The sequence below is a fragment of the Balaenoptera ricei genome, chromosome 18 (genome assembly GCF_028023285.1).
Source record: "Balaenoptera ricei isolate mBalRic1 chromosome 18, mBalRic1.hap2, whole genome shotgun sequence".
In the NCBI taxonomy this organism is placed as follows: Eukaryota; Metazoa; Chordata; class Mammalia; order Artiodactyla; family Balaenopteridae; genus Balaenoptera; species Balaenoptera ricei.
The window spans coordinates 71,112,304-71,136,212 of record NC_082656.1 but is presented as its reverse complement, the minus strand read 5'-3'; the positions used below and the strand labels follow the sequence as shown (position 1 = coordinate 71,136,212).

At 39.0% G+C, this 23,909-nt stretch overlaps 1 protein-coding gene across 5 annotated transcripts in view; it reads right to left on the bottom strand.

Moving 5' to 3' along the window:
• The window catches only part of MBNL2 (muscleblind like splicing regulator 2), a 158,475-nt gene that overhangs the window by 14,932 nt on the left and 119,634 nt on the right, over positions 1-23,909 (bottom strand). The window contains exons 6-8 of one of the 5 annotated variants that reach the window (XM_059903142.1): positions 20,133-20,186; positions 19,348-19,501; positions 10,778-10,872 (exon numbers count right to left, since the gene is read on the bottom strand). In XM_059903142.1, the coding sequence (XP_059759125.1) occupies positions 10,778-10,872; positions 19,348-19,501; positions 20,133-20,186 (303 nt within the window). Of the gene's footprint in view, positions 1-10,777; positions 10,873-17,986; positions 18,629-19,347; positions 19,502-20,132; positions 20,187-23,909 lie in introns of those variants that run through there. The other 4 variants (XM_059903145.1, XM_059903140.1, XM_059903144.1 and 1 more) reach the window with 4 other exon arrangements.

Sequence of the window (23,909 nt, the reverse complement as noted above, 5' to 3'; positions counted from 1 at the left end):
AACATGAATATGAATATTTTGACAAGGTATAGCATTTACTAATAATTCTTAGATCACTGGGCTTAGAGCAAACCACTATTTATGGACACTTCTGCACACCCAGTCTTGTCTAATAAACATCCATACTTCAATTTTCAAACCTTCATCTCTTCTCAGATAGGTTCACATAACCAGCAGGAAAAATGAGGGGACTTAGGTTATGAGTTTATGTTAAAAAAAAAAAAAGAAAGCAATTCTTAAACACAGTTTTCCAAGGCAAAGGAATACAGTGGGGTTTTCTGCTCGTTCTTCACACACACCTTAGATTTCCCTCTTTTAACTTCTTTCCTTGTTCAAGGCCATCCTTAATGTTACAGGGGTCAGAGAAGACCAAAGAAAAGAAGATGAACAATAGGAATTGATTCAAGCAATTCCTTTTCTCCTGGATCTTCATAACTAAAGTGGTTCTCTGGCCCTTTCAAATATCTCGGGATAACAATGACAAGAATTGAAAGAATGACTAATGGAAGAGTTATGAACAATATTTTGAGAAAAAGAAGGAATTGAGTTTAACATCCCTGGGTATCTTTTTGACTCCTCCAAAACCTTTCTAAATTTTAAGGAGGAAGAAAATCTATTGACTGTTCTAAACAATGTATAGCTAACGTATTCATGCTGGATTGTGGTTTGAGGGAGGGAAAGAGGACTAAGCATGGTGTTAGGAGATCAGTTTCTAATCCCTTGTGTAACCTTGAATGAGTCACTTAACCATTGTAGGTCCTTTTCCTCATTAAAAAATGGAAGATTAGGAGGTTGGGGGAGGTTGTATATCTGGTTTTGCCACTTAATAGATGACCTTGCACAAGTTTTTCAACTTCTCAAAACTGCAGTTTCCTTATCTGTATATTAGGGAGAAGAATATTTCCTTACAGGGCCATTTTGGGTTTTAATGAGATAATTCATATAAAAGCTTAGCATGATGTCTGGCACTTGGTAAGAGCTTACTAACGGAGAGATGCTTGCGTTATCTTTGTGCTTTCTGTATGCTCTATAGTACTTTGGGGTCCCTTTAATGATCATTTAAAGCACTTTCTCAGGAAGGCAGTGTGGTGAAAGGGAAAAAACACTACCCTAGGCAGGACACAGACAATTGGGTTCTATTCCTGGTTCTCTTATTATTTATGTGACTTGGGTAAGCCACCTTACTGATCTGGGGTCTTGTTCCAATTTATAATGTAACTTGCATCATCATTTCCCTTTTCTGTTATTGTAGAAGTATGGCATGGTTGTGGTCAGTTTGCTCTTACGACTTATCACCTTTCATAACTTTGATGTAGTTAATGCAGGTCTTGGGTCAGACCTGCGGTGCCTGAGGCAACAGTGACTATGGGAAAATGGGTGACGTTTTACAACATTCAGCTTAATGATGCTGCTTCCAGAAATGCATTGTGGTAAATACCGAAAAGTGTCTGTATTTGATCATAGGAAGCTCATCGACATAAACTCTGAGATCTTTGGAAACTCCAGAGCAAGGAGAGTGACGATAATACTATAATTTGATCACCGAGAGTTAAAACAGACAGACCAAAAGTTTCAGCATATTATACGTGATGCCGAGAGTCATGACGGAGTCTAAGTGCTAGACTAGCTGTAGTTTTTCATAAACCAGTGTCAGAAAATACCAGTCAACAAATTTCTCTTTTATAGTACAAATGAAAGTGAAGAAGTGTCCACAGGAGCCATTCTTTTTATGTAAGTCATTGGGAGAAATGTCTTGTAGACGGTTGATGTGGCAAGGAGCAGAGAGCTGGTGAATCCACAGATACTATAGAAACTGGCAAGAGCCACTGGGAGAGTAAAGGATCAAAATGCCTCCCTGAATTTTCTTGATTTTCTTAGTTACAGTCTGTCCTCCTTCATATCTTCAGGTTCTGAATTCATGGATTCAACCAACCATGGATAGAAAATATTTGAAAAAAAAAATTCCAGAAAGTTCCAAAAAATACAACTTGAATTTGTCATGCGCTGGCAACTATTTACATAGCATTTACATTGTCTTAGGTAACGTAGAGATGATTTAAAGTATAAGAGAGGATGTGCATAGGTTATATGCAAATGCGCCATTTTATATAAGGGACTTGAACATCCATGGATTTTGGTATCACTCGGGGTCCTGGAACCAATGCCCCACAGATACTGAGGGACGAATGCATTCATCCTCCCCTCCCCACATTTTCCCTTTTCTCTCTATCCCAATTTTATCACTTCATCAACAAAGTAGCTTCCTCACCCGTTAACCTGCGCTCAGCCTATCCCAGCTCACACCTACCCACTCACTTCCGGTAGGTGAGTGTTTGCAAGTCTCTCATTTCGCATTTTTCTGCCCCGCCCTCAGCCTGCCTTTTGACCTCCTCAGTAACCTAACCTCTCCTCACCTGCTCAAGGAGATTTTCTAGTCCTGCCCACGTGTGTCTTCCCTTCACTCCCTCACTCACTGCGGTGTGGCCTTTAGTGCGTGTGAGCTACACTGTTCCCCCCTTTAGATCTGATGTAGTAATAGCTGCTCCGTCTGCATCTATTGTGGGATAAAGTCTGAAACTGATTCTGAAACTCCTAGCTGAGCCGCGAAGGCTATTGGGGAAGAAGGTGGGATAAGAGGGAAGCATTGACCTCAGGGTCAGAGTCTTGAGGTCAAATGCAGGCCCTTCTACTGATTAGAGCCACAGCCACATCTGAGCCTTGATGTCTTCACATGTTAAAGAGCGAGAATAGAGCCCATCTGATAGGGTTAAATGTGAGAACACATGTAAAGCATGATGCTGGTACATTTATAATGCCAGTCTCCTTGCCCCTTACCCCACCCCCCAGCTCTACCTGTTACATTTCACTCTGGTCAGGAACAACCTCACCTGTTCCTTATCTAATTCCTACACATCCTTCAAGACCTGCCTCCACACTTTTATACACAGTAGTGTGTATATGTTAATCCCAAACTCCTAATTTACTCCCCCCTCCCACTTGGGGGTAAGGCTCTGCCGTGGAGCTTACTTCCCATGCAATAATGTTTGAATCCTTGACTATTTCACTTTGTGACACTGTCTGATTGCTTCGCATCTCTTTGACTAGGCAGTAAACTCCTGGGTACCCTTAGCACCTCCCCACACTGGTGGCCTCTAGAATGTTCAGCAGACTCAGACAGGTCTGACCTTGGAAGCCATTGACTCCTGTGATGTGGCCCAGAGAGAATGCTGGAAGAGGCTGAGAGGCCAGACCTCATGCCAGTTTGTCTTTGACTCATCATGGCGTCATATCCAGTAAGTGAAGTGACAGTCAGGCCAGCTTTGTGTCAGGAGACGGCAAAGATCTCTCCTCCCCATCCACCCACACAGCAAGGCTGGCAACTTCCCCAAACATGCAGGTAGAAGTGTGGGAAGGCAGGCAGCAGTGGCAAAACTTGGGGAGATAGATGCCTATAAATCAAAAATTTTCTCTGTTCATAGCAACTTTTATTAAAAATGAGACCCCATTCATCTCTCAACCCTTGGCAATGGATCCAAATTCCTGCACTGTGCCTAGTCTCTCTTTCCTTACAAATCTAGAGCTGGAAATAAACACACATATAGGATGAACTGTATATTTATTCCTCTCAAAAGAGAAAACCTACAAATAGAAAAATGAGCATGATTTTATTACGGTCAACGAAAGCCAAAGTACTACTGGGAATATAACTTTTCAATCTAAAAAGATTCCCCCAAATTCCATCAAAATGCAAAAGAGGGTGGGATTTGAAGGAAAATAAGTAGGACGATCCACCAGGCAGTCAAGTTCCACAGAAGGACCCTTGACATTTTCTCTTCAGCTGCACAAAATTGGAACTGATATTATGTCTTTAAGTGCTGTATACAAAAGAATTCTACCCAAGTTTCTCACCACGAGGTGTAAATTATTCATGAAAAATGAAAATGTACTAGATTACAACACTTACATAACTTAGCCTTTCCTTGGAGAATCTGCAAATACATATATTAATTAAACCTCATGGTAGTTCTGCAAAGCAGCTGCTTCTGAGGCAGGAAAATAAGAGGCCTTTTTTCTTCTTATTTTCTGCTTTCTTGAAGAGAGAAAATCATCTGCCTCTATATGGTTCTCAAAGATCCAGCTCCACCTAAGACATACGGAGCAACCCTCCCACCTCTCCTCTCCACCTTAAACATCTTTTTTTTTTTCCACCAGACTAGCAAGACTGGATTCCAGTGCCCCAGCCACGTGGCACCATGGAATTTAGACTCAAATTGCCAAGCAGCTTTAACCAATGGTGTTAACTGAACGCAAATGCTGCCATTTTTATTGTTTTGATTTTTTTATTTGAAGAGCTATACAGCAGGCTCCAGTGAATCTCCCGCTCTCTCCTCCTCTGTCCCTCCACCCCTCTTTCTCTACACACACACTCACACGCACACACACACTCCCTCTCTCCACAAAATATTTGATATGGCGATTCTGCCTCATTTGAGGCAACCAGATCCATTACTGAAACGGAACCTTCCTCTGTAGTTAGAATATCAGCCCAAAGTTAGAGAAGGCCGAGCAACGTTAGCAGCATTACAATGCTGAGATGGATGTCTCAGCCCGAGCGCTATTTACAGGCCCTGGATTTGGACAGTTGCTCTCCAGCCCTTTCAGAGCACGACATACTTGGGGCCCAGCTGCTTTCTGTCGACTGTTCTCAGGACCCAGCAAACTGCGAGAAAGGAGCGGTTCACAGTTTGATCATCCATACAGGGAGGCCAGTCGCTCTGCTGTGTATTTCAGGGGAGGGAGCTAACGGGGGTCTCCTCCTCCCACGCTGGGGCTTTGCAGAACCCAGATTTTTCTTGTGAAAAAACACAGGCTCCAAATGGGTCAAGTGGTGAATAGTGGGGAATGTTTAATGCCTCCTACATTTGTCTGAATATAGTCCTAACAGATGGCTTTGAATAATAGATGTTTTAGAAAACTCTTTGAGATGAGAGATTAAGTAGAACATGACCTTACCTTTCTAGACTTCTTGGTTAGGATGGGGTGATTTACTGTAACTTTGTATATAGAAGTCCAAGAATCTATATACAAATAGCTTTGAAGTTGTGTTCATGTTTATATGTGAGAAATGAGTAAAATCTGATGCTCTTAAACTTTTCTCATCTCCCTTTAGTAATTTGTAGCAGGCCTGATAAAGCATAATATAGGTATCCGGTTGCATGTAATTATTTTGTCTGGTAAGATACTGTTGAAATTGTTATTATATATATACTAATCAGGCATGTCTGGAAAATGGGGATTTTCTGACTTACCAAATATCCCAATAAATGGAGGGCTAGGAATGTATAATACGTTATTAACTAATTTTCAATAAACTCTTCCTAAGGCCAGCTTTCTGTTGAATGGATTTAATCTTTGGAAGAGGATTCAGAAGATGTGATAAAACCTTGCGGTCATAATTAAACACCAATCAGCGCTTTTTGGAGATGTAATTAGTGTTGTTAACATGTTGCCAGAAATATAATTGATTTCACCAGCTTTAAAGGCACTGCGTGGGATGCACCATTAAAATATTCCTAATATCCAGCATGTAAGAATTTGCCTTCCTAGCATGGACTCATGACCCAGAATGAATTAGATGAATAACTGCCCTCCACGTCCACATAGCTCTAACTGTGGACACGTGGACAACACGTATTCACTCCAAATCTGAAGGGACTCTTTCTTCCAGGCAGAGGCCTGGGAGGTGTTTGAGCTTTTGTGGCTCTGACTCTCATGCGGGTAGGGAGTGGGGAGCTGCATATTAGGCGCAAGCACCGTGGAGGCATTTGCCCAGGGAGTCCGCCCGAAGGCCATCCTTGAATTCAGGTCCTACAGAGGCAACTTCCTCTGGTTAACCTTTCATGTCAGCCCAAATCTCTTCTTCTGCTACATGACATTTATTTGGACAGGTTTTGCCATAGCATGAAACCATTTTTATGTTTCTCTTTGGCTAAACGTGACTGTCCCTATGTAACAGGCAAAGGCAAGGCAAAGTCGGCCACTCGCCGGCTGCCACTGTCCCACTTGAGGCTCTTGTGAAAGCCTCTCCACGGTCTCTGCAGACTCTCCCGCCTTGAGTCCATCTGCTTGCTATTCTCAGAGCTGTGTTCCATCACTTTCCTGCTTGAAAACCTTCAGTGGCCAAATAAAGGCCAGCGAACCCTTTACCCTGGCATTTTAGGTCCTACACACTCGGAATCAAACCTATGTTGCAGCCGCTCGCGAAAACTGGTGCTCTGGCCAACGGGATTGTTAGTTTTTCTCTGCTAAGCTTTACACTTCCCCACCTTTGTTGTATATCAGCACTGTCATTCCATCTATCTAATGATGATGCTTTAAGGAACATGCAGATAGAGTCCTTGTGGAATTCAGAGGATAGAAAAAAGAAATTCTAGCTGCAGGGGTTCAGGGAAAGACTCAGAATATAAATTGTATTTCAATTGGGCCTTCAAGGATGTTATCAGGTAAGTTGAATAATCTCTGTATATAAATGAAGAAACTAAGATTTAAAATATATTTACTAGGAAATTATTTTCTCCCCTTTTGAAATAGAATGTATTTTTGAAGTAAAAAAATAATAAAGCAATGACAGGATAGAGTACCATAATAATTCAAGTTAGAGGGATTTCAATCTGCACTCTCATTTTATTAAATAAAATTTCTTATAATGCGAAAAAAACTAGATAATCCATATGCTAAGCTGCTGACTGTACACTCTAAGATTAAATTGGCTTCAATATAGGCATCTATAGATGTATACATCCTGACCTTCTGTTAGCGGACTGAAATTGACTGACTTATATAGTACCTGGGTTTTCATTTCTGATTTCCCTCATTACAATGCTACTTGTGAGATGAGTGGCAGAGGCTGGGAGTAAAGTCCAGGGCCATGATTCACACAAAAGAAGCCCATGAATCTGCTTCACCAGGACTAAAGACTAATTCCTTTTCATTTCTCATCTTAGTTCTCATCTTACTTGTACAGAAATTATTCATAATTTTCAGTCTACTCACTGGGTATAATATAACATAGACTCTTAATAAATAGTTCTATATCATAATTAATATATATCAACTATGTATATGGTTTCTAAATGTGACCTGGCTATTACATAACTAGCCTGAAGCTCTGCTCAGATTCAGTTCATCTCCCCAGCTTAGAATTCACCTCAGTCTGAGCTGCATTAGCAGAACTCCTTCATTTTTCCCTAAAGCAACAGAGCTTGCTGCTATTGAGTTTCACTTTAAAGACAGTTTTACCTGTGGAAGAAGTGACTTCCGTTCATTTATAATTATAGAGAGAGGCAGTGTAGCATGGTGGTTAAGAGCAAGGCCTCTGGGATCAAACTGCCTGGGTTTAAATTCCAGCAAGACCATTTATTAGATGTTTAACTTTGGCTAAGATAGTTAACCTTGGTTTCAGTTTTACCGTCTATAAAATGGGGATGACAGTAATATTTATAACACTGTAGTAAGGATTGAGTGTATCCTATACATATGTATTCTTTCTCATATGATATATATGATATGATATATAAAAATATGTAATGTATTATATAAGAGAGAAACCATTTAGAGTAGTATCTTGTATCTATAAGTAATTTGTTAATAATAATATCATTATTATTAGGTATAACTTGTATATTGAGGCCCAAAGACCTTAATTGAAGCAGGAGATAGCTGTTGGTAAATTTGTTTATTGTATTTTTGTTTATATATCTACTCCCAGAGTTAAATAACCAAAAACTAATTTTCTGTTTCCCAAAAGTATTTGGATCTTGTCGTCATTTAATTTCAAACTGCAAGTCTAAGTTCAGTTAAAACTTTCATTGCTGGCACCTTGATTAAGCCCTGAGGGTAGAATTTATAGACTTATTGCTGGTTCAACTTGCCTCACCCTGGGGTAACATGTGAAGGAAACCTGGGCCGGAGGAGCTGTCATGGGATGTTTCGATCTATGCTCTTTCTTCTCTGAATGACTTGTATCTTATTACAAATACTTATGAGATTTGAACTATTTGAACTGACAGGCTAAATTGATCAAATGAACTAAAAAACTGTCAAAACCCTACCGCATTTTGTGTTAAAGACAGATGGCTCAATATATATACTTGATGTGTGTTTAAACATACATCCATGTTAGTAAAGTAATAAATATATATGTATATATTTATCTATAAAAAAAAAAAAGACAGATGGCTCAATGAAGCGAAAGAAGAGAGGATGCGTATCATGCACTGAACTGTGAAATCATTAGCACCACTTCCTACTCTGTTTGTGTTTACCTTTATAATCTCATGCTTTGGGCTTAGCACAGCAGCTAAGGAACCATAGATTTGTTGAATCTTAGAGCTGGAAGGGACCTCGGAGGCCATCTAGTTCTAATCTTCCTTTTACAAGTGAGGAAACAGATTCATTTTGTTTAAACGACATGTAGTTCACATGGACATGATTCAGTGTGAGTTTAAAGGGCGAAATCTTAATAAGATGAAAACTTGTCATTTCACAGTCATCAGAAATCTCTCTGAATTCTGAACTCTTGGGCACTAAAAGAATTTCCAAGTTCTTTTGTAGCTGCTTTGCTCTTTGAAACTTGTTGAAAATACATTAAGAATATCATATCTGAAAATTTATGTTTACTACTGTTTCTTTTTCTGTTGTGTTCATGTGCAAGCAGACCTTCATCAAGAGTCATCACTGAAGTGCAGTCCAGCAACGGTTACATCTGATAAACTGCAAAATGCAGAATCTAGGATTCTTGAAGCTACTGTCAGGTACTCCTGTAATTATACTTCTTTGGATTTAATTGAAGTTAACTTGTTAGTTCCTTTACCAATCACACTCCGCTGGAAAGTGATATACTTTAGCTTCTGAATAGTTATGCTTCCCCTACACACATACATAAACCTACGCATACGTATGCAATCTCAGTTTTTTCTACTAAATGGAGCCAAAGAATCATTAGGCTGGAAAAATATTTATGATACATGATCAAGAATTTATCATAATAAAGGGACTTATCCTAAAACTCCAAAATAGTTCTTTATCTTGACTTCCTTTCCATTCCCAGGAAAGAGCTGTCTGTATTAGAAGTGCTTAACTTGCCGTAAAGTATGTTACATTCCATTGTAACGAACACTCTATTACACTTGAAACTTATTTTCTGATGAAGGGACTTTATATAAAACTTCTGCCAAAAATCGCAAAAACATGGTTCAGGAAGACAGGACTCAGACATAAAAGAAACCTTTCCAGTTTCCCTACTAAGAATGACCATGTGAAAAGAGGTGCTTTGAACCTAATGATGGAAGGACGCACACTGTCTCTCCCTTCTGCCATCCCATCATTTAAAAAAATCTTCGCAGCTAAGAAAGTGATTTGCTGTTCTTTGTTCTATCTGTTTGGAAGCTGAGTTGGCTTTCCTTAGAGGGAAGCTGGCATGTTGAGGTGGCGAGTGAAGCTAAAACATTGTCAGTAGTTGGTATTGCCTCTGAGGGCCCGCTTGGCCTCTCCTCCCTCCCTCCTCGCTCTTTTCTGCTTTATCACAATTCAGAGGCCACAGGAGGAGCTCACAGGATTTTACTTTTATTCCTTCATACAAGTGCACTCACACCTATCTTTTCAGCAATGAAACCTATAGCTCTGGAATCACTTATTCACTAGAACTGGGAAAGAAGTGTGACTCAGTCCTTCCCGCCTGCAGAATGTAGTTTGGAATCTGCTGTTTATGCCCAGACATGACTTTTTCCAATTTATCCCGTTAGCTGGGACCTTCCCTCCACCTCCTCCTATATGTCTTGTCATCTTTTATCAGTACAGTTGATATAATTAAAACAAAAATCAAAACAAAACAAAACGAAAAAAACCCCACTACACTCACAGTAAAACCAGAATGGCTCTTCTGTGAAGGGAGAGCATGCGCAATCAAGTGTTTTTCCGGGCACGTGAGAGTTTGTGCTTTTACTCCTTTCCTGGGACCAGAAGCACATGTTTGCAAGTTGGTTGGCTGGAGTTAGGGTTACAGTCAGCCTGTGACCACAGGAAACAGCCAACTGGCCCTCCCTGAGAAAGAGTCCATCCGAGGTCTCATTGGCACATGCGTTAAACCAAAAGAATTACACGCCCCTAATCAGTTATATCCAGCCTTTGTGAACTCAGTGGCCTGGTACTCTTCTTCCAGGACCGTTTATCTCTCACTTGGGAACCAAGCGAGTTTGGGAGCACATAGGACCCAGATGAAATGTTAACAAGAATCATTCAGACTTCAAATTTGACACTAAGGGAAAAGGGGAGACTTTTCTAAGAGGAGAGTTTTCTTTTCCTCCACAACAGATAATAGGGTCTCTGAATGAACTGAATCCAAATACAGCCAGTTCTGAAGCACTCCCAGGTGAGCTTTTCTGATTTTTCTGCGACAATTCACAAAGCCCTGGATGCGTAATGCTGCCCTGAAAGGAATGTAAGCCTGTCAGGTTAATCACACAATATTAGGTACGGAAACGAACAGCGCAACACGAAACACAGCTACATCATTATTTGCAGTAAATGTTAACTCTAAATAAGTGCAACCTGTCCACAAATGCTGGCCATAAACTAATCAAAAAATAAAATAAAATAAAATCTGATGGATAAACATGAAAAAAAAAAATTCTCCCTGAGAATTTTTTTTTTTTTTTAAACTATCAGCACTCATTTAGAGTTTGGGATTTGTGAAAGAAAAGCTTTAAAAGGAGCAAACCTGATTGGCTGTGGCTGCTGCTGCGAAGGGGGCACTTGTTGCAGGAGCTGTTGCCGCAGAGACAGTGGCTGACGTAGCGCTGTGCATCATGGGTACTTTCAGGAGGGGGACCATGGGAGCAATGAACAGGAGGGTGTAGCGTTACGGTAACAGAAGTGGCATTTTGGCATATGGTGAATATCAGAGCAGCAAGCCATCATGGGTTAAACCAGCAGATGGCATGCAATCACAATGCAAAGCAAGGAAGCATATGGGAGAGAAATAAAAAAAAGGGAAAATAGCTTATTACAAGTACAATTAAAGGAAGTTTTAAAACATCATCAGTGATTCCCAGAAAGGCCAAAGCAGATTACTTTGGTTGATGTATTTATAAACCCTTTTACCTCCAGCACTAGATCGTTCCCAAGTCAGAGTCTACAGTGCCTGTAATAAACGGTGCTCCCAAAAACGCGAAATTGTAATGTCCAAATGAAGTAAGACTATGCAATATTCACTTTTAATCATCATTCTAAAACATCAAAGCCTCGATAATGTAGGCCTAATTTGGGTTAGAATTTTCTTGGAATTAATTGCAGTTAAATTGAATTTTTTGGGTCGATTTGGGCCTGCCTGTTTGAACTGGAATTACTGGGGATTGTGGTTTATTTGGGTCAATAAACAGTAGAGCAAAAATCATGGCCTTGATGTAGATTCTAACACAGTCACTGTGAAACAGCCAGACAAATTTTGCCAATGTTTATTTTTCTTTACTCTAAGTGGAACTAATCCATATGTCCTTAAGACAGACTTTTGTACCAAGGCATTGGAATGTGTGGGGATAGCTTATGTATGTACTATTAAAAGTTAACATCTAAGGGAATGGTAAGGTACAAATACTCATCACAAATAAATCAACACAAAATTAAAAAGGATAATAAAGCAAGGCAGTTGAGACATTTGTTTTCAAAATACATCCATTTATAATTTTTTAAAATAAATACTTCTGGGAAACTCTGATAACTCTAACACACAGCAAAGAGGAGATAAAGGCACACCACATGAAACTTTAAAACATTGATGAAATTAGCCTGCCTCTCTGATAAAGTAAGCTTTTTTTTTTTCTTATGCTAAACCATATGAACTATAAAGAGAAACAAAATACAGATCATTAAAAAGCAGACTCGTACTTGTGGTTTTATGTCTTGCAGTGGTTGTTCTAGTCACATTAAGATGGTCATTGTCTTCAGTATACAAGTACATTTTGAAACCTATACATTAACTCTAAAGCCAAATAAGCCTTCAGATCTACCAGTTCCTACAGCATTTCTACGATCTTTGAGATAAATCTCAATCAAGTGAAGGCATTGTACATAATATAAAAGACAAATAAAAAAAGGTTGGAACCTACCAATACTGGTAGCGGGTGTCATGCACAAAACTGACCCTGCATGTCATGCAATGGTAGGTGGAAAAAAGTGAATAAAGGGAAAGAAACAGGTTAGCGGTTTAGAGTTAACATTCAAAGTGAGATTGAAGCACAACCAGAAATAAGTAGGGTTAGTTAACACAGTCTTTTAGAGTCATTCACATGTTCAGTGTGGACACAAATATATGTGACTTATTTTAAGCCAATATTATTCATTACTTTTCATACTTTTGATTCATCTCCATTGACATGATTCTAGTAAGAATGACATGTGATAATTCAGCAGTCACCTTCCTCTAAGACCTCACAGTATCTTACAGACATTCTCAAGTTCATCCTCCAAGGTAGGAAGTGGGTATTTTACAGATGAAAAATCTGAGGCATAGTAACTACTCCAAGGTCATGCATCATGGGAGTCAAGGCTAAGGCTAGAAATAGAATTCTGTTCCTAAATCCAGGTCAGGTTTTGTATTCACTAAATCACACTGACCTTATTGAATTAAAAGTTTGCTTGTTTGATTGTAAAATGTTTTGTGTCAATAACAATATGAAAACAAAAACAATAATTAAGATTCCGTATCCTCTAAATCAAAGGGTTGCAGGTCAGGTGAATTTTAGATTACTGCTTGAAAGCCCTCAACGTAGGAAGACTGAGGTTCCCGTGACGGGATGACCGGATGTGTGTGTGACCTATTTTCTGTTATGAGATTCATTATGACAAAGGAGCGGTGGCTAGCAATAAAATCTAAACACTGCAGAGGAAGAACAGCACAGAACTGGGGCTGGGATAGGACCAGGGCTAGGGGTTTTTGGTGTCTAGGTGGGTAAGTGAGAGGGTGGGAAGGAGAGGGGGAGGGAGGGGGATTTCAGCCCTTCCTTGGGAATAGCTGCCTTACCTGTGGGTGGTCTTATTAATGTACTTGAATCAGAAAACTGACCATGAATATAACATATGTTGTGGAATACTGAAAAAAGAATTGTATTGAAAGGAATTATCTACTTCTGGTTCAGCTCCTTAGAGTGAAAATCAAGGTAATGTAAGGATTTAGATAACTGAAGATTGGGTGTCATATGGGTGCCAGAGAAGTAGTCTTTAATGAAGGTAGGTGTACCCACTTAGGGTTTTAGAACTGCCTTCTGAGATACTGGGTGAAGAATCTGAGATGTGTAGGTCTCTAGTCTCTCTGTTGAACTGTTCACACCTGAGGGAGACTTTTTGCCTGATCTGCATTTTGATCAGGCCAACATTAACTAGTCAGGAAAAGAGGCTATTTAACTGGGCCACTCCTGGATTCCTCAGCAAACATGTGCTAATATATCCAACTGAAAACACACACACAAACACCTCATGACACCCTATCTTTCTCCAGCCCTATGTTTCTAAACTTCTTCACAATCAAACTTCTGGAAAGTTACCTACACATAAATTTGCACTTCCTTGACCCCATTTATTCTTCAGTCCTCTCCAGTTTGGCTTTCATTTTCACCTCTCCACTCAAACTGCATGTCATCAGAGAACTCCGTATTTCTGCAATCAGTAAGAACCCTTCCATCCTGAGTCATGGTAACATTTAGCACTTGTCTACTCTCCCCGTATTAAACCACTCTTTTCTCTTGGATTTTCTGATAACACAGACACAGACACAGACACATATGCAAACACAGACACACACACAGACACACACACACACACACACACACTCTACCTCTATATACTAGAGTTTTTCAGGGCTCAGTCTGGTTCCTTTTTATCTACTCTATACTTTTCTTCTGGTATATCATTCACTCCATGGTATCATTCAATTTAGGATTTAAATACCATCTACAAGCTCAAGGCTTCCAAATTTATGTATCCTGCCCAGATAGCTCCTCTGAGCTCCAGGTTTTTCCATCTAACTGCTTATCTGGCCTTCCTACTTGGATTTCTCACAAATATCTCAAATTGAACATGTCCAAGCATTGACCTTTTCCACAGCATCTGTTTCTCCACCTCAGGAAATGCTAGATGGACATCACCATCGATGTCGTAGCTCTAGCCTAAACTGAAAGTTCTCCCTGACACCACTTTCCCTCGTGAAATTCCCTGGTCCAACTCACCAATAAGACAAAGCAGTTCTGCTTCTAAAATGTGTCTTGTGTTTGTCTGTTGGTCCATCTTCACTGCCACTTCTCATGGCCTGATCACCATTTTATGATCTGGGATCGGCTATGCAGTAACATCCTAACTGGTCTTCCTGCCTCCATTCTCGTCCCCCCCTTTAGTCCATTCTCCATTCTGCTGGCAGAGTAAACCTTCCCCAATACAGGTCTGTTCACTTCTCTGCTGGAAATGATTCATTGCCTTCTCATTGCTTTTAGGATAAAGGTTCCCATGGTCTAGTCTCTGACTATCTCCCCAGCTCATCCTATACCCCTCCCCCGGCCCCCATGCACCAAGCTCCAGACAGATTAGCCTTTCATTTCTTTGAAATGAACTCATCACACTTTTGTCCTACTTTTGGGCTTCCTCACAAGCTCTCCCCGCTGCCTAAAATCATCATTACCCCACTCTTCATTTTCCAGGTCTCGAGGTATATGTTGCTTCTTTAAAAAACTGTTCAATTGTTCTTTTACCTACCTTCACATGCCACTTAAATCAGTTTCCTATTTTAAACCTTACTGAACTCTTTACTTTTTCATTCATTATACTCATAAAAATTTTTAATTATATATTTCTATGGCTATTTATTGAAATCCACCTCTCCTCTTCCACTGTAAGCTCTGGAGGGCAGGGTTCATGTCTGTCTACGTCTGTGGGGCACGTGGTAAACAGTCAACTGAGTGAATGTTCTCAGCCACCAGTGAGAGTGTGTTGGGAGCAATTTGTTCCTAAAAGTTATTAAAGTACCCAGTTTGTGAATGATTTCAAAGTCAACCATGGCTGGATTCAAAATTATCCCTATAAAAATTCCATGTTATTCTCTCGCATTCCAATGTGGATGGGCTTTCTTGGAGCACTTTCCTGGACACACCTGAATGTCACTGGGTTGCAAATCATCAACAGCAGCTGCTACAGCCACACTGGACTAGGACTGGAACCGTCCTTTGGCTTCAGTTCAGGACGTGCCTGAAATGCTCAACCAGAGTAATTTGATGAGCATCTCTCTCTATGTGGCCTAAAAGTGATATGAATATCGGAAACACGTAATTTTTGCAATGTGTGGCTGTCTTACTCAGTGGCAGATTCTGGTCCTGATCTTCTTTCTAAGCCCCATCTCTGCCTTTTCACCCCACTCTCTCCCACCACCCGCCCCCGCCCTCGCCCCAAACACAGCCCCTTCAGTACTTTACACTGAGCTACAACGGACAACTTGTTATTCCTCAAGTACACTCTTCCCAATCCATGCTGTTCCCCCTGCCTGGGATGCTCTTCCCACACTGGTAAAATTTTCCTTTCAAAGTCCTAAGCAAATTTCTCCTCCTTTGGAAAGTCTTTCTTTCTCCATATCCTTCGTCGCCACCACCTACTGCACATCCGATGGCCAAATACATTGTCTCTTTCTTCCTCATTCTCAAATCGCTTTGCCCATTCCCTAAGGTAGCCCTTCACGCTTTGCATTATATTTGGTTTTTGCCTTGTTCTGAACTCCGTTGTATGCCCCTACTGGCTTTGGAACCCAGAACAGACTATGTGTTCAACAGTGGCTTGCTGAATTCAACAGGATAAATACATTTTGCTATGGTTATACAGATAGGGTTTCCACTAAACACTGACAAATCTTTCACCAAGGTGTGTGATAAACTTATGTAATAGTCTGGTTTCTGATCGTTAGGCAGTATTTGTGCTAGCACTTCCCTGTTCTACTTACTCTGTATTTCCAATATAATGAAATAAATCAAGGAGAGAGTCAGTAGGTTGTCTTTGCTCTGACCGGCAGAAGCATTTCACTAAGGCACTAATTCTATTAACAAAGACTTCTCAATTGTTTTCTGCTTCAGTTGCACAAACATTTCCACTCTAGAATCTGTGAGAATTATCTGGACAATTCCATGAATCATATATTCCACTTTACAGCAAAGGCATAGCCTCAGTTTTCCCATCTGCAAAATGCAAATAATTACGCCTGCCACTTGGCGGAACTATCTTGAAGGATAATGAGATAAGAACACTTAGAGGAACTCAGAATAAACCTGTCAGAGAAATGCCAAGAATTATTATGCTGCTATTTCTGTGTGTGTGGTTTTTGTCACTTTCCTAACATAGCAAAGAAAAAGTATAACCACTAGGTTAAAATAATGCCTATCAAAAAAGGAAAAATCCCACCCACTGCAAATGTGCTAGGGCATCAACCAGGGTGATAATTATATTAGCATGGGTTTGGAGAAGAATCCCATATTTTGCGTAATATTTTAAATTAATATCTCCACAGCCTGGAGGCAGAATCCCTGAAATTCAAAGTCACATTGTATCAATGGGAGAATTTTAGCAGCATATCAGAAACTTCACTGTGAATGACCTTTCAATAAAGGGTAACTTCCAGGAGAACATAAAATGGTTTTTTGTTTCACATTTATGATAATTGTTAATGTAAAGCATTTATAGAAAAATCAAAATCTGTCAGTTTAAAAGCAATGAGCCCCTCATTTACTAAGTTAAAAAAAATTATTTTTGAACACCATCACTTAATTTTCAGAGTTTAAAACAATGATTAACAAAGAATGATTATTATCATTATCATTTTAAATTAGGTTGAAAATGTGGCTTATGAGAAAGAGTGCCTGAAATAAAAACTAGAGCCAAAATAAACACTGAATTTTCTGTTATGGATTTAATGGGGGGAAGGACTATGCTTATTTCCTTTTAATAAGATTAACCTTTCATCATTTAAGAGAAACGTGAACACTTCATAGAAGTTGAAATACCATTTCAGAGCATGAGATCCACATGTTTGTTCACTGTGATATTTATGTCATGTTACAGATGGAAATACTTCTAATCCACAGAATTAAGTGGGCTAGGACCCACTTTTCTTCTCCCAAAGCCCGCTCTATTGAGAGTTGCTGGACACACTTGAACAGTTCTTAAAGAGTCCAGCAGGGGGAGGAAGTGCACAACCACAGCACCCAGAACAGCCTTTGGGTCCTCAATACAAGCATTTCATCAACAATAATCAGGCCCTTGCAAAAGGGACGCTATTCGTTCTTGCTTTGGAAGTCTTTAAATGGTTTCCAGGTGAAATATTTTTAAATGAGAATTCTTCCAGTGATTTAACAAGTCAGTCATTATTGAAGTGTTAAATATGAGTTAGAGGCCTTCAGCCTTTTGCATGGCTTAGCTCCAGGGTTTCAGAGGCATTCCCAGGAAATGGTAGTGGCATTACTACCCAGTCTTCAGAAACAGACTTGTCCTTTTCTGTTTTTCCCCTCAGTATATCCTTCCACAATTTTTTTCTCTTAAAATATCTAGTGACAAGGTCTATCAAATAAGACACTTGTAGAAATCACACAGGACCTTCAGATAAGTTTACCTTCTAGTAATTATTTTATAAACATGCTATATCAAGTGGATTACAAGTACAATCACTGCTGTGCTATAACTGTACTGAAATGTCACTAATTAAGGTTGTCATAGGACAAGACTGAAGCCCCAATAATTACTGATTTGGAGACTCATTCTACAGGTCTATGAGTCTATTTATTTTAAGAGAAGAGCAGAACTAAAATAAGAAAACTATATACTAAGAACCACTTTACTAATGTAATTTATATTTTTACTACAATATAAATATTGTTAGGTTAATAATTCATTTCAAAGTGTAGATTTTATATAAAGAATAGGATAGAAATATTTATTCAGCTCCCTCCTATGTTAATTCCTGATATGCTACAGGATTTAAGAACATGGATAATAAACGTGAAAGGTCCATCCATGTGGATTGGGATCAATATGGTTTTTTTTTTTGATAAGATTGTTATTCACCTAGATTGACCTTCAAGCCACTGTCATGGGCTGAAAATTTTGACTTCAAACTAAGAACTCAATGGACAGCCTTCTCACTAAAGCCTAAGTCACTCCCTGGTTCTTTTTTTATTTTTATTTTTGACACTCCAGCAAATTTTATTTTGCAAATGTTATCCCTTCTTTTAGCTCAGACTAAAAGGTCGAAACCCCAGTCATTTATGGTGACTCTTTGTGTTTGTATATGGTGGATGTAGGTCTGTGGTCAGGGAAGTGGGTAAAACAACAGAGGAGGGTTGGCGTGCATTGTACTTTTGTTTCTTCACTTTTATCCGATGTTTTATGCCAAGGTCTAAAGGAGGACTCTGGCCTCCGCCTATGGAGGCTGGCTGGTGTCATGTCATGTACATCGAACTGGTCACAGGGAAACTGGGTTCTAGGTCTTTTTCTCTTTAGTAGTGCCACCTTGGGAAGTCACTGCACATTTAGGGGGCCTCAGCTTTCTCATCTGTAAAACAATCAATTGGATGAGGAGATCACTAAGAATCCTTTAAACTTCAAGATTCTGTGATTAACAGAATTCATTTCTTAGTAGGATGACAGAGTTAAAGCACCTTAGCACCTAATATTATCAGGCATTGGCTTAGAAACTGAGGATAAGAGTTCTCTATATTTGTGAACTTGGTGGAAGTTGAGAAGGATGGCAAAAGAGATAGAATGGATGTAAAAATATGAGTAGAGGATTGCTTTAATTTGAATAGCCTCTTTTTTTGTTTGTTTGTTTTGTTTTGTTTTGTTTTGTTTAGTGCTCTGAATAGGAATAGGAAAAAAAAAAGGTTAGTATTTACTGGAATTGCTATTTTTAGGTCATTCAGGGTTAATGACAAATTTCAATTGTCACACATAAGAGGTCTTACTTACATAAACAATTTTTACACAGCTTGTGTAAATACAAGAAACCAAAAGCCCTAACAGCTGTTTGCTTCTCATGGGTTCAAACTGTCACTTAACTCTATAAAATATTTGGCTTTAGAATCCTAACAGTCTTTAGCTATTGTCCCAAGCAAGGTAAATTATCTAGATAGCTAGGACAATGATGAGTTTCAGGCTGTATTTATCGTCCCTTTAAAAGCAAACTAGATGCCACCAAACAGCTTAAAGGAATGAGAAGAAAGCACATGACCGAGGGCACACGGACACAGGACTTGGAACTGTCAGGGCACGTACCTGTCGGAATGAATGCCGTGTGCTGCTGCAGCTGTGCACTGGTGAGAGCTTGCTGGTAGTGCAAGACGCTGGGATTAAAGACGGTGCTGGCACCGTTGCTTTTTTCAAGTGCTTGTCTCTTTGGTAAAGGATGAAGAGCACCAGGAGGAAAGGCCTATAAGTGAAGAATTGGATAAGATGTGTATAACTCACAGTGAACACACCTTCAGCGTCCACAGAGATCATCAATTGCAACATACTTTAAAAAAATGACAGCTAAGGAGATGCGTCTGCCATGCACCTTAATTTATACAGCGGCAAAGTCGAATGAGTGAGAGTTTGTTACCGAGAGCAAAGCATGATTTCTGTAATCCAAAACGGTAGCATCTTAACTAAGGAAAAGAAAAGCTATCAAGCAACAACAACGAAAAATGACTTCAGCTTTTAAAATGAGTTAAACTAGTCTAAGGGGGGAAAGAAGCATTTGTGTTATTATTAATACCTATTCTTTTCCTTAACGAAATGGCAATTTCTTGAATTTAAAGGTTAATTAGAATTATAATGAGCATTTATCCAAGCCAAGTAATTTAAATTTGCTTCACTCTTTTGGAAAAGGTATTAAAATTTGTTAGGATTAATTTATTCCACATATTACATATGAAAATGAGATGGCTAAACACCTTATTGAATTTTTTTCATTAATTAATAATAGTGATTGTTTGCAACCAATATTTTACAAGTAATACAAATCTCAGATGGTTCTCTGAAAAGCTACATGCAAAGCGAAAGGTGAAAGGTCAAAGTACCAGGTCTACAGATGCTTCGAGAGGTCGCTTCATTGCTTTGGCAGTCGACTGAGTCTTTTAATAACAGGCAGCGAGCACATGATGGCAGTGGGCCAATGGGATTCAAGCGAATTAACATACAGGTAAACAGCAAGCAGAGGTGCATCATGGGAACGGCATTGCATTGTGGATAGGTGAGAAGGAAAAAAATATTCTGAATGCAATATACAACGTACAAAACACTAGGCATGCACAACAACAAAAATGTTCTCTAAAGAAATGAATATTACACCTTAAATTAGTATTGAAGCAAAAATGCATCTACTATACCTTAGTTAAAAGCATATAAGAGAGTAAAATATAGATGTTTGAAATTCAGGAAAGTTAATTAAAACAGCAGCTTGCATACATACCATAAGCATTTTTTACATTGCTTCAGAAAAAATGCAAAACTTTTAAGGGCCACAGGATTGAAGAACTTCTGATAAGTTAGTTTTCAAATATAAAATAATGAATGCACTACGTATAACATCCAAGTTATGAGATCCAAGTTGAAAAAAAAGATAATATCTTTAACTTTTATAAAAATAATTTTTAATGAAGATCTAGCCTAACAAAATGAAGCGGCAAACTGAGACAAACAATTCAGGCAAAAAAATATTCAAACACAAGATTATTTAGGCAAAACTGTTTGGGTTTGGATCTTAGTTTTTTGTCTGAATTATGTGGATAATTGTCTCAATTTTTCTCTTCACTTTGCTAGTGTGGATCTGGTAACATGGAATAAGGTTCCAAACTTAACAAGTTTTGAATTCGCATAGTAGGTTTCTCAAATTTCCTGCTTTTATTCCATCATATGGTTTCTAATGACTAACTTATCATCCATTCTGTTTTCCACCACATTTGAAATTTTAATTCAATTTATCGCAAACAACTTACCAGATTACACTAAGAAAATACCCTTTAAAGGGTATTTAGTGTCCTCAGGTATCAAAATAATTTATATTTAATAATTCTAGTCATACTTTTAAGTATAATCAGTGACCAACCCAGTTAATGAGATGTGGGAAACTCTTGGCTAGAACAAGTACAACAGCTAAAAATAGCAAACAGCTAAAAGATAGCAGAGAACTGCTTGGACTATTAGAAGTAAAATAATATCTTTAACTTATAACCATACTTGTGGGCAGATAGTTTCATTTAAACAGCTGAAATAATAATAAATAGTGATTGATTTAGACCATGATGAAAAAATTTTCCTGTTCCTTGATGACTGTTGTAAAAAAAATCTAAAAATTTTATGATGGAATTCTATGAAAATAAAGAAATTCAAAGGAATAGCTCCAATGCAAACAAAAGAAATGAAATACCCATTTTCTATGTTTAGCACAATAGGTAAATCCCTAAGGTTTGCACAATAAATACAAAATGTTTTATTCTAAAGTTCCGAGTTACAGCTATGGCATTTGAAAGAAAATGGGATAGTATTTAACCCTCAAACTGGGAAACAATGAATGATATCTTCCTTGGCCAATAAAGAGCTGTTCATCATCATTTGAAGACTCAGGATTAAAAGTATGGAAGTGATAGGAAGTAAAGGAAGGAGCTAAGGGTGGAGCAGGGTGGAGACTAGCAATAAAGCGTAAAGGACTACAGGTAGAGGAGAGGCTTAGAATGGCCCGTGGAGAAGCTGCTTTGGAAGGCAGTCTGGATAGAGGCCATCACGTAACATACAATCATTGTTCTTCAGGCAGAATTGTGAACATTTTCAAAGCCCAACAAGCTTCACAGTGAGAAAGCTTCTTTGAATATTCTTTCCTCAAATGTCAGTTTGCCATGATGTAACTTTCATGACACCGGTTTTGTTTAAAATCTTTCATTCCTGTATAGTTTTACACTGCTAGATAATGCAATTTTTAAAAATTAAAAAAATTATTTTTGCTTCTATTAGCCTGTACTGACTACATGAAGCTGCATAGCCTGTTCTCACAGAGTACACTAACAACGTTCACCGGATGGTTAAGCTCAAAACCATTTTGGCCTCAACTTTCTGGTTTCAATTCTTCCCTTCACTTTTCCAGTCTTTGAGAGGTATAGAACAAATCTGCTCTTGGGTTGATCTTTTCTGATATGCTAACTAGAAGAGTGATTATGTCTCCACAGGCTGGTATTTATGAACAAAATTTTGATTTAACAGAGTATCATTTAATGAAGTCTCCAAGTAGAAAAAAGAAATATTAAATATTTCTCCTTAGGATGGACACCTGAAAGGTTAATGTTCTCTTTTTTCCCAACCTTAGTTTGATGAAATGCAATTTCGACAGAAATTATAATAAACTAGGAATTTAAAGAAGCTGAGAGCCCTAAACTGAGCTGGACAGTGACAGCATTTCCCTTTCCGCCACTCCGTATTTGGGGTTTTCTTTACTAAATGCAAACATCTTGTCTTTTCAAGGAAACACTAAGGTCTTGGAGGGTCGACTGTACCTATTAATATCTTGCACACCTCACACTTTGAGGCACATGTGTAGAATGTTTTTGAAAAACTGTATGGATGAATAATCATGTTCTAATGTGGCTTTGTAGTAGACAGATGTTCCGTTTTAGAGGGTATTATGTGGCTGCAGGCATATGTTTACCTATATTGAAAGATCTTCAGGCTTAAAATAGGCCTGAGAGATCCCCAAGCCCGGTGCACCTTGGGAGCTTCCTTAGGCACCTATGCAGAGAGCGAGGTTCTCTTTAATTGAGCCCCTACCGTGTGCCAGGCACTGGGCACCCATTCTTGCTGGCTTCACCAACATTTCTGATCCTTTGCCCCCTCTGGGCTTTCTCCAGCCTTATATACATACAGCCAGGCTTTTCATTTTCTGGATCAAGGAGCAAGCCAACTTCAAGTCAAGGCAAGCCAACCAAGGGCCCGGCATTAGAGGCAAAGACCAAACCTGAGGAGTCAGGAAATGCTGACGACAGTCATCAGAGCTGCCACTCGAATGTGGAAGAAAAGGATGTGGACGAGTAGGATGCGATTCAAAGTTCCTGTACGTGTTTTCTTGAACAACTGACACTTATCTAGCTGATGGCAGCTGGTCCTGTTTCCTTTTACAAAATAAGTATCTCCTGGTGTAGCCCCATTTTGGTGTGTGCGTGAAGAAAGACTGCTGACTTGAAGATCAGATACGCTCTGTGTTAAAATTACCAAAGAGAGGCTCTGGCTGGCTTATTTTTACATTTGAAAAATTCTGACGAGGGTGATGCTCATGTTTTAAGAGGCAGTGCAAAAGATTAAGGCTCTAAAGGAAAGAGATGTCTCTTTTTCTGGAATCAAAGCTTTCAATTCCTTTTCAGGGTCCAGTTAATCCAAAGAAGGGGAAATCCCGGACAGTAATAAAAATCGCACTACAGAAATTCTTGGTGTTCAGATATGGAACCCAGGTGAATGGAATACTAATATCTTCTGACTGCAATCATCACTCCCATTTGTTCTTTTAAATAAGGAAATAATAGTTTTTCTTCAGTGTACTGAGTAATCTCGCTATGAGAATAAGAATACTTTGACTTCATCCAGCTGCAACTAGACTGGTTTCAAATGAGCCTCTCACTTCAACTAAAAAGACATGACAGATTCAGTAATTTTCATGTCATTGTCAGAAAGAAGCTGACGCTTTTGTTCTGTTTTGTTTGTTTTGTTTCCTTAGTTCAGGGAACTAAGGAAACTACATTCCTTTGGGTTGTCTTTGACGGTGCTGCAAGATCACCTGAAGTATCAGAACTCCAAATCTGGGCACAGGGTAACAA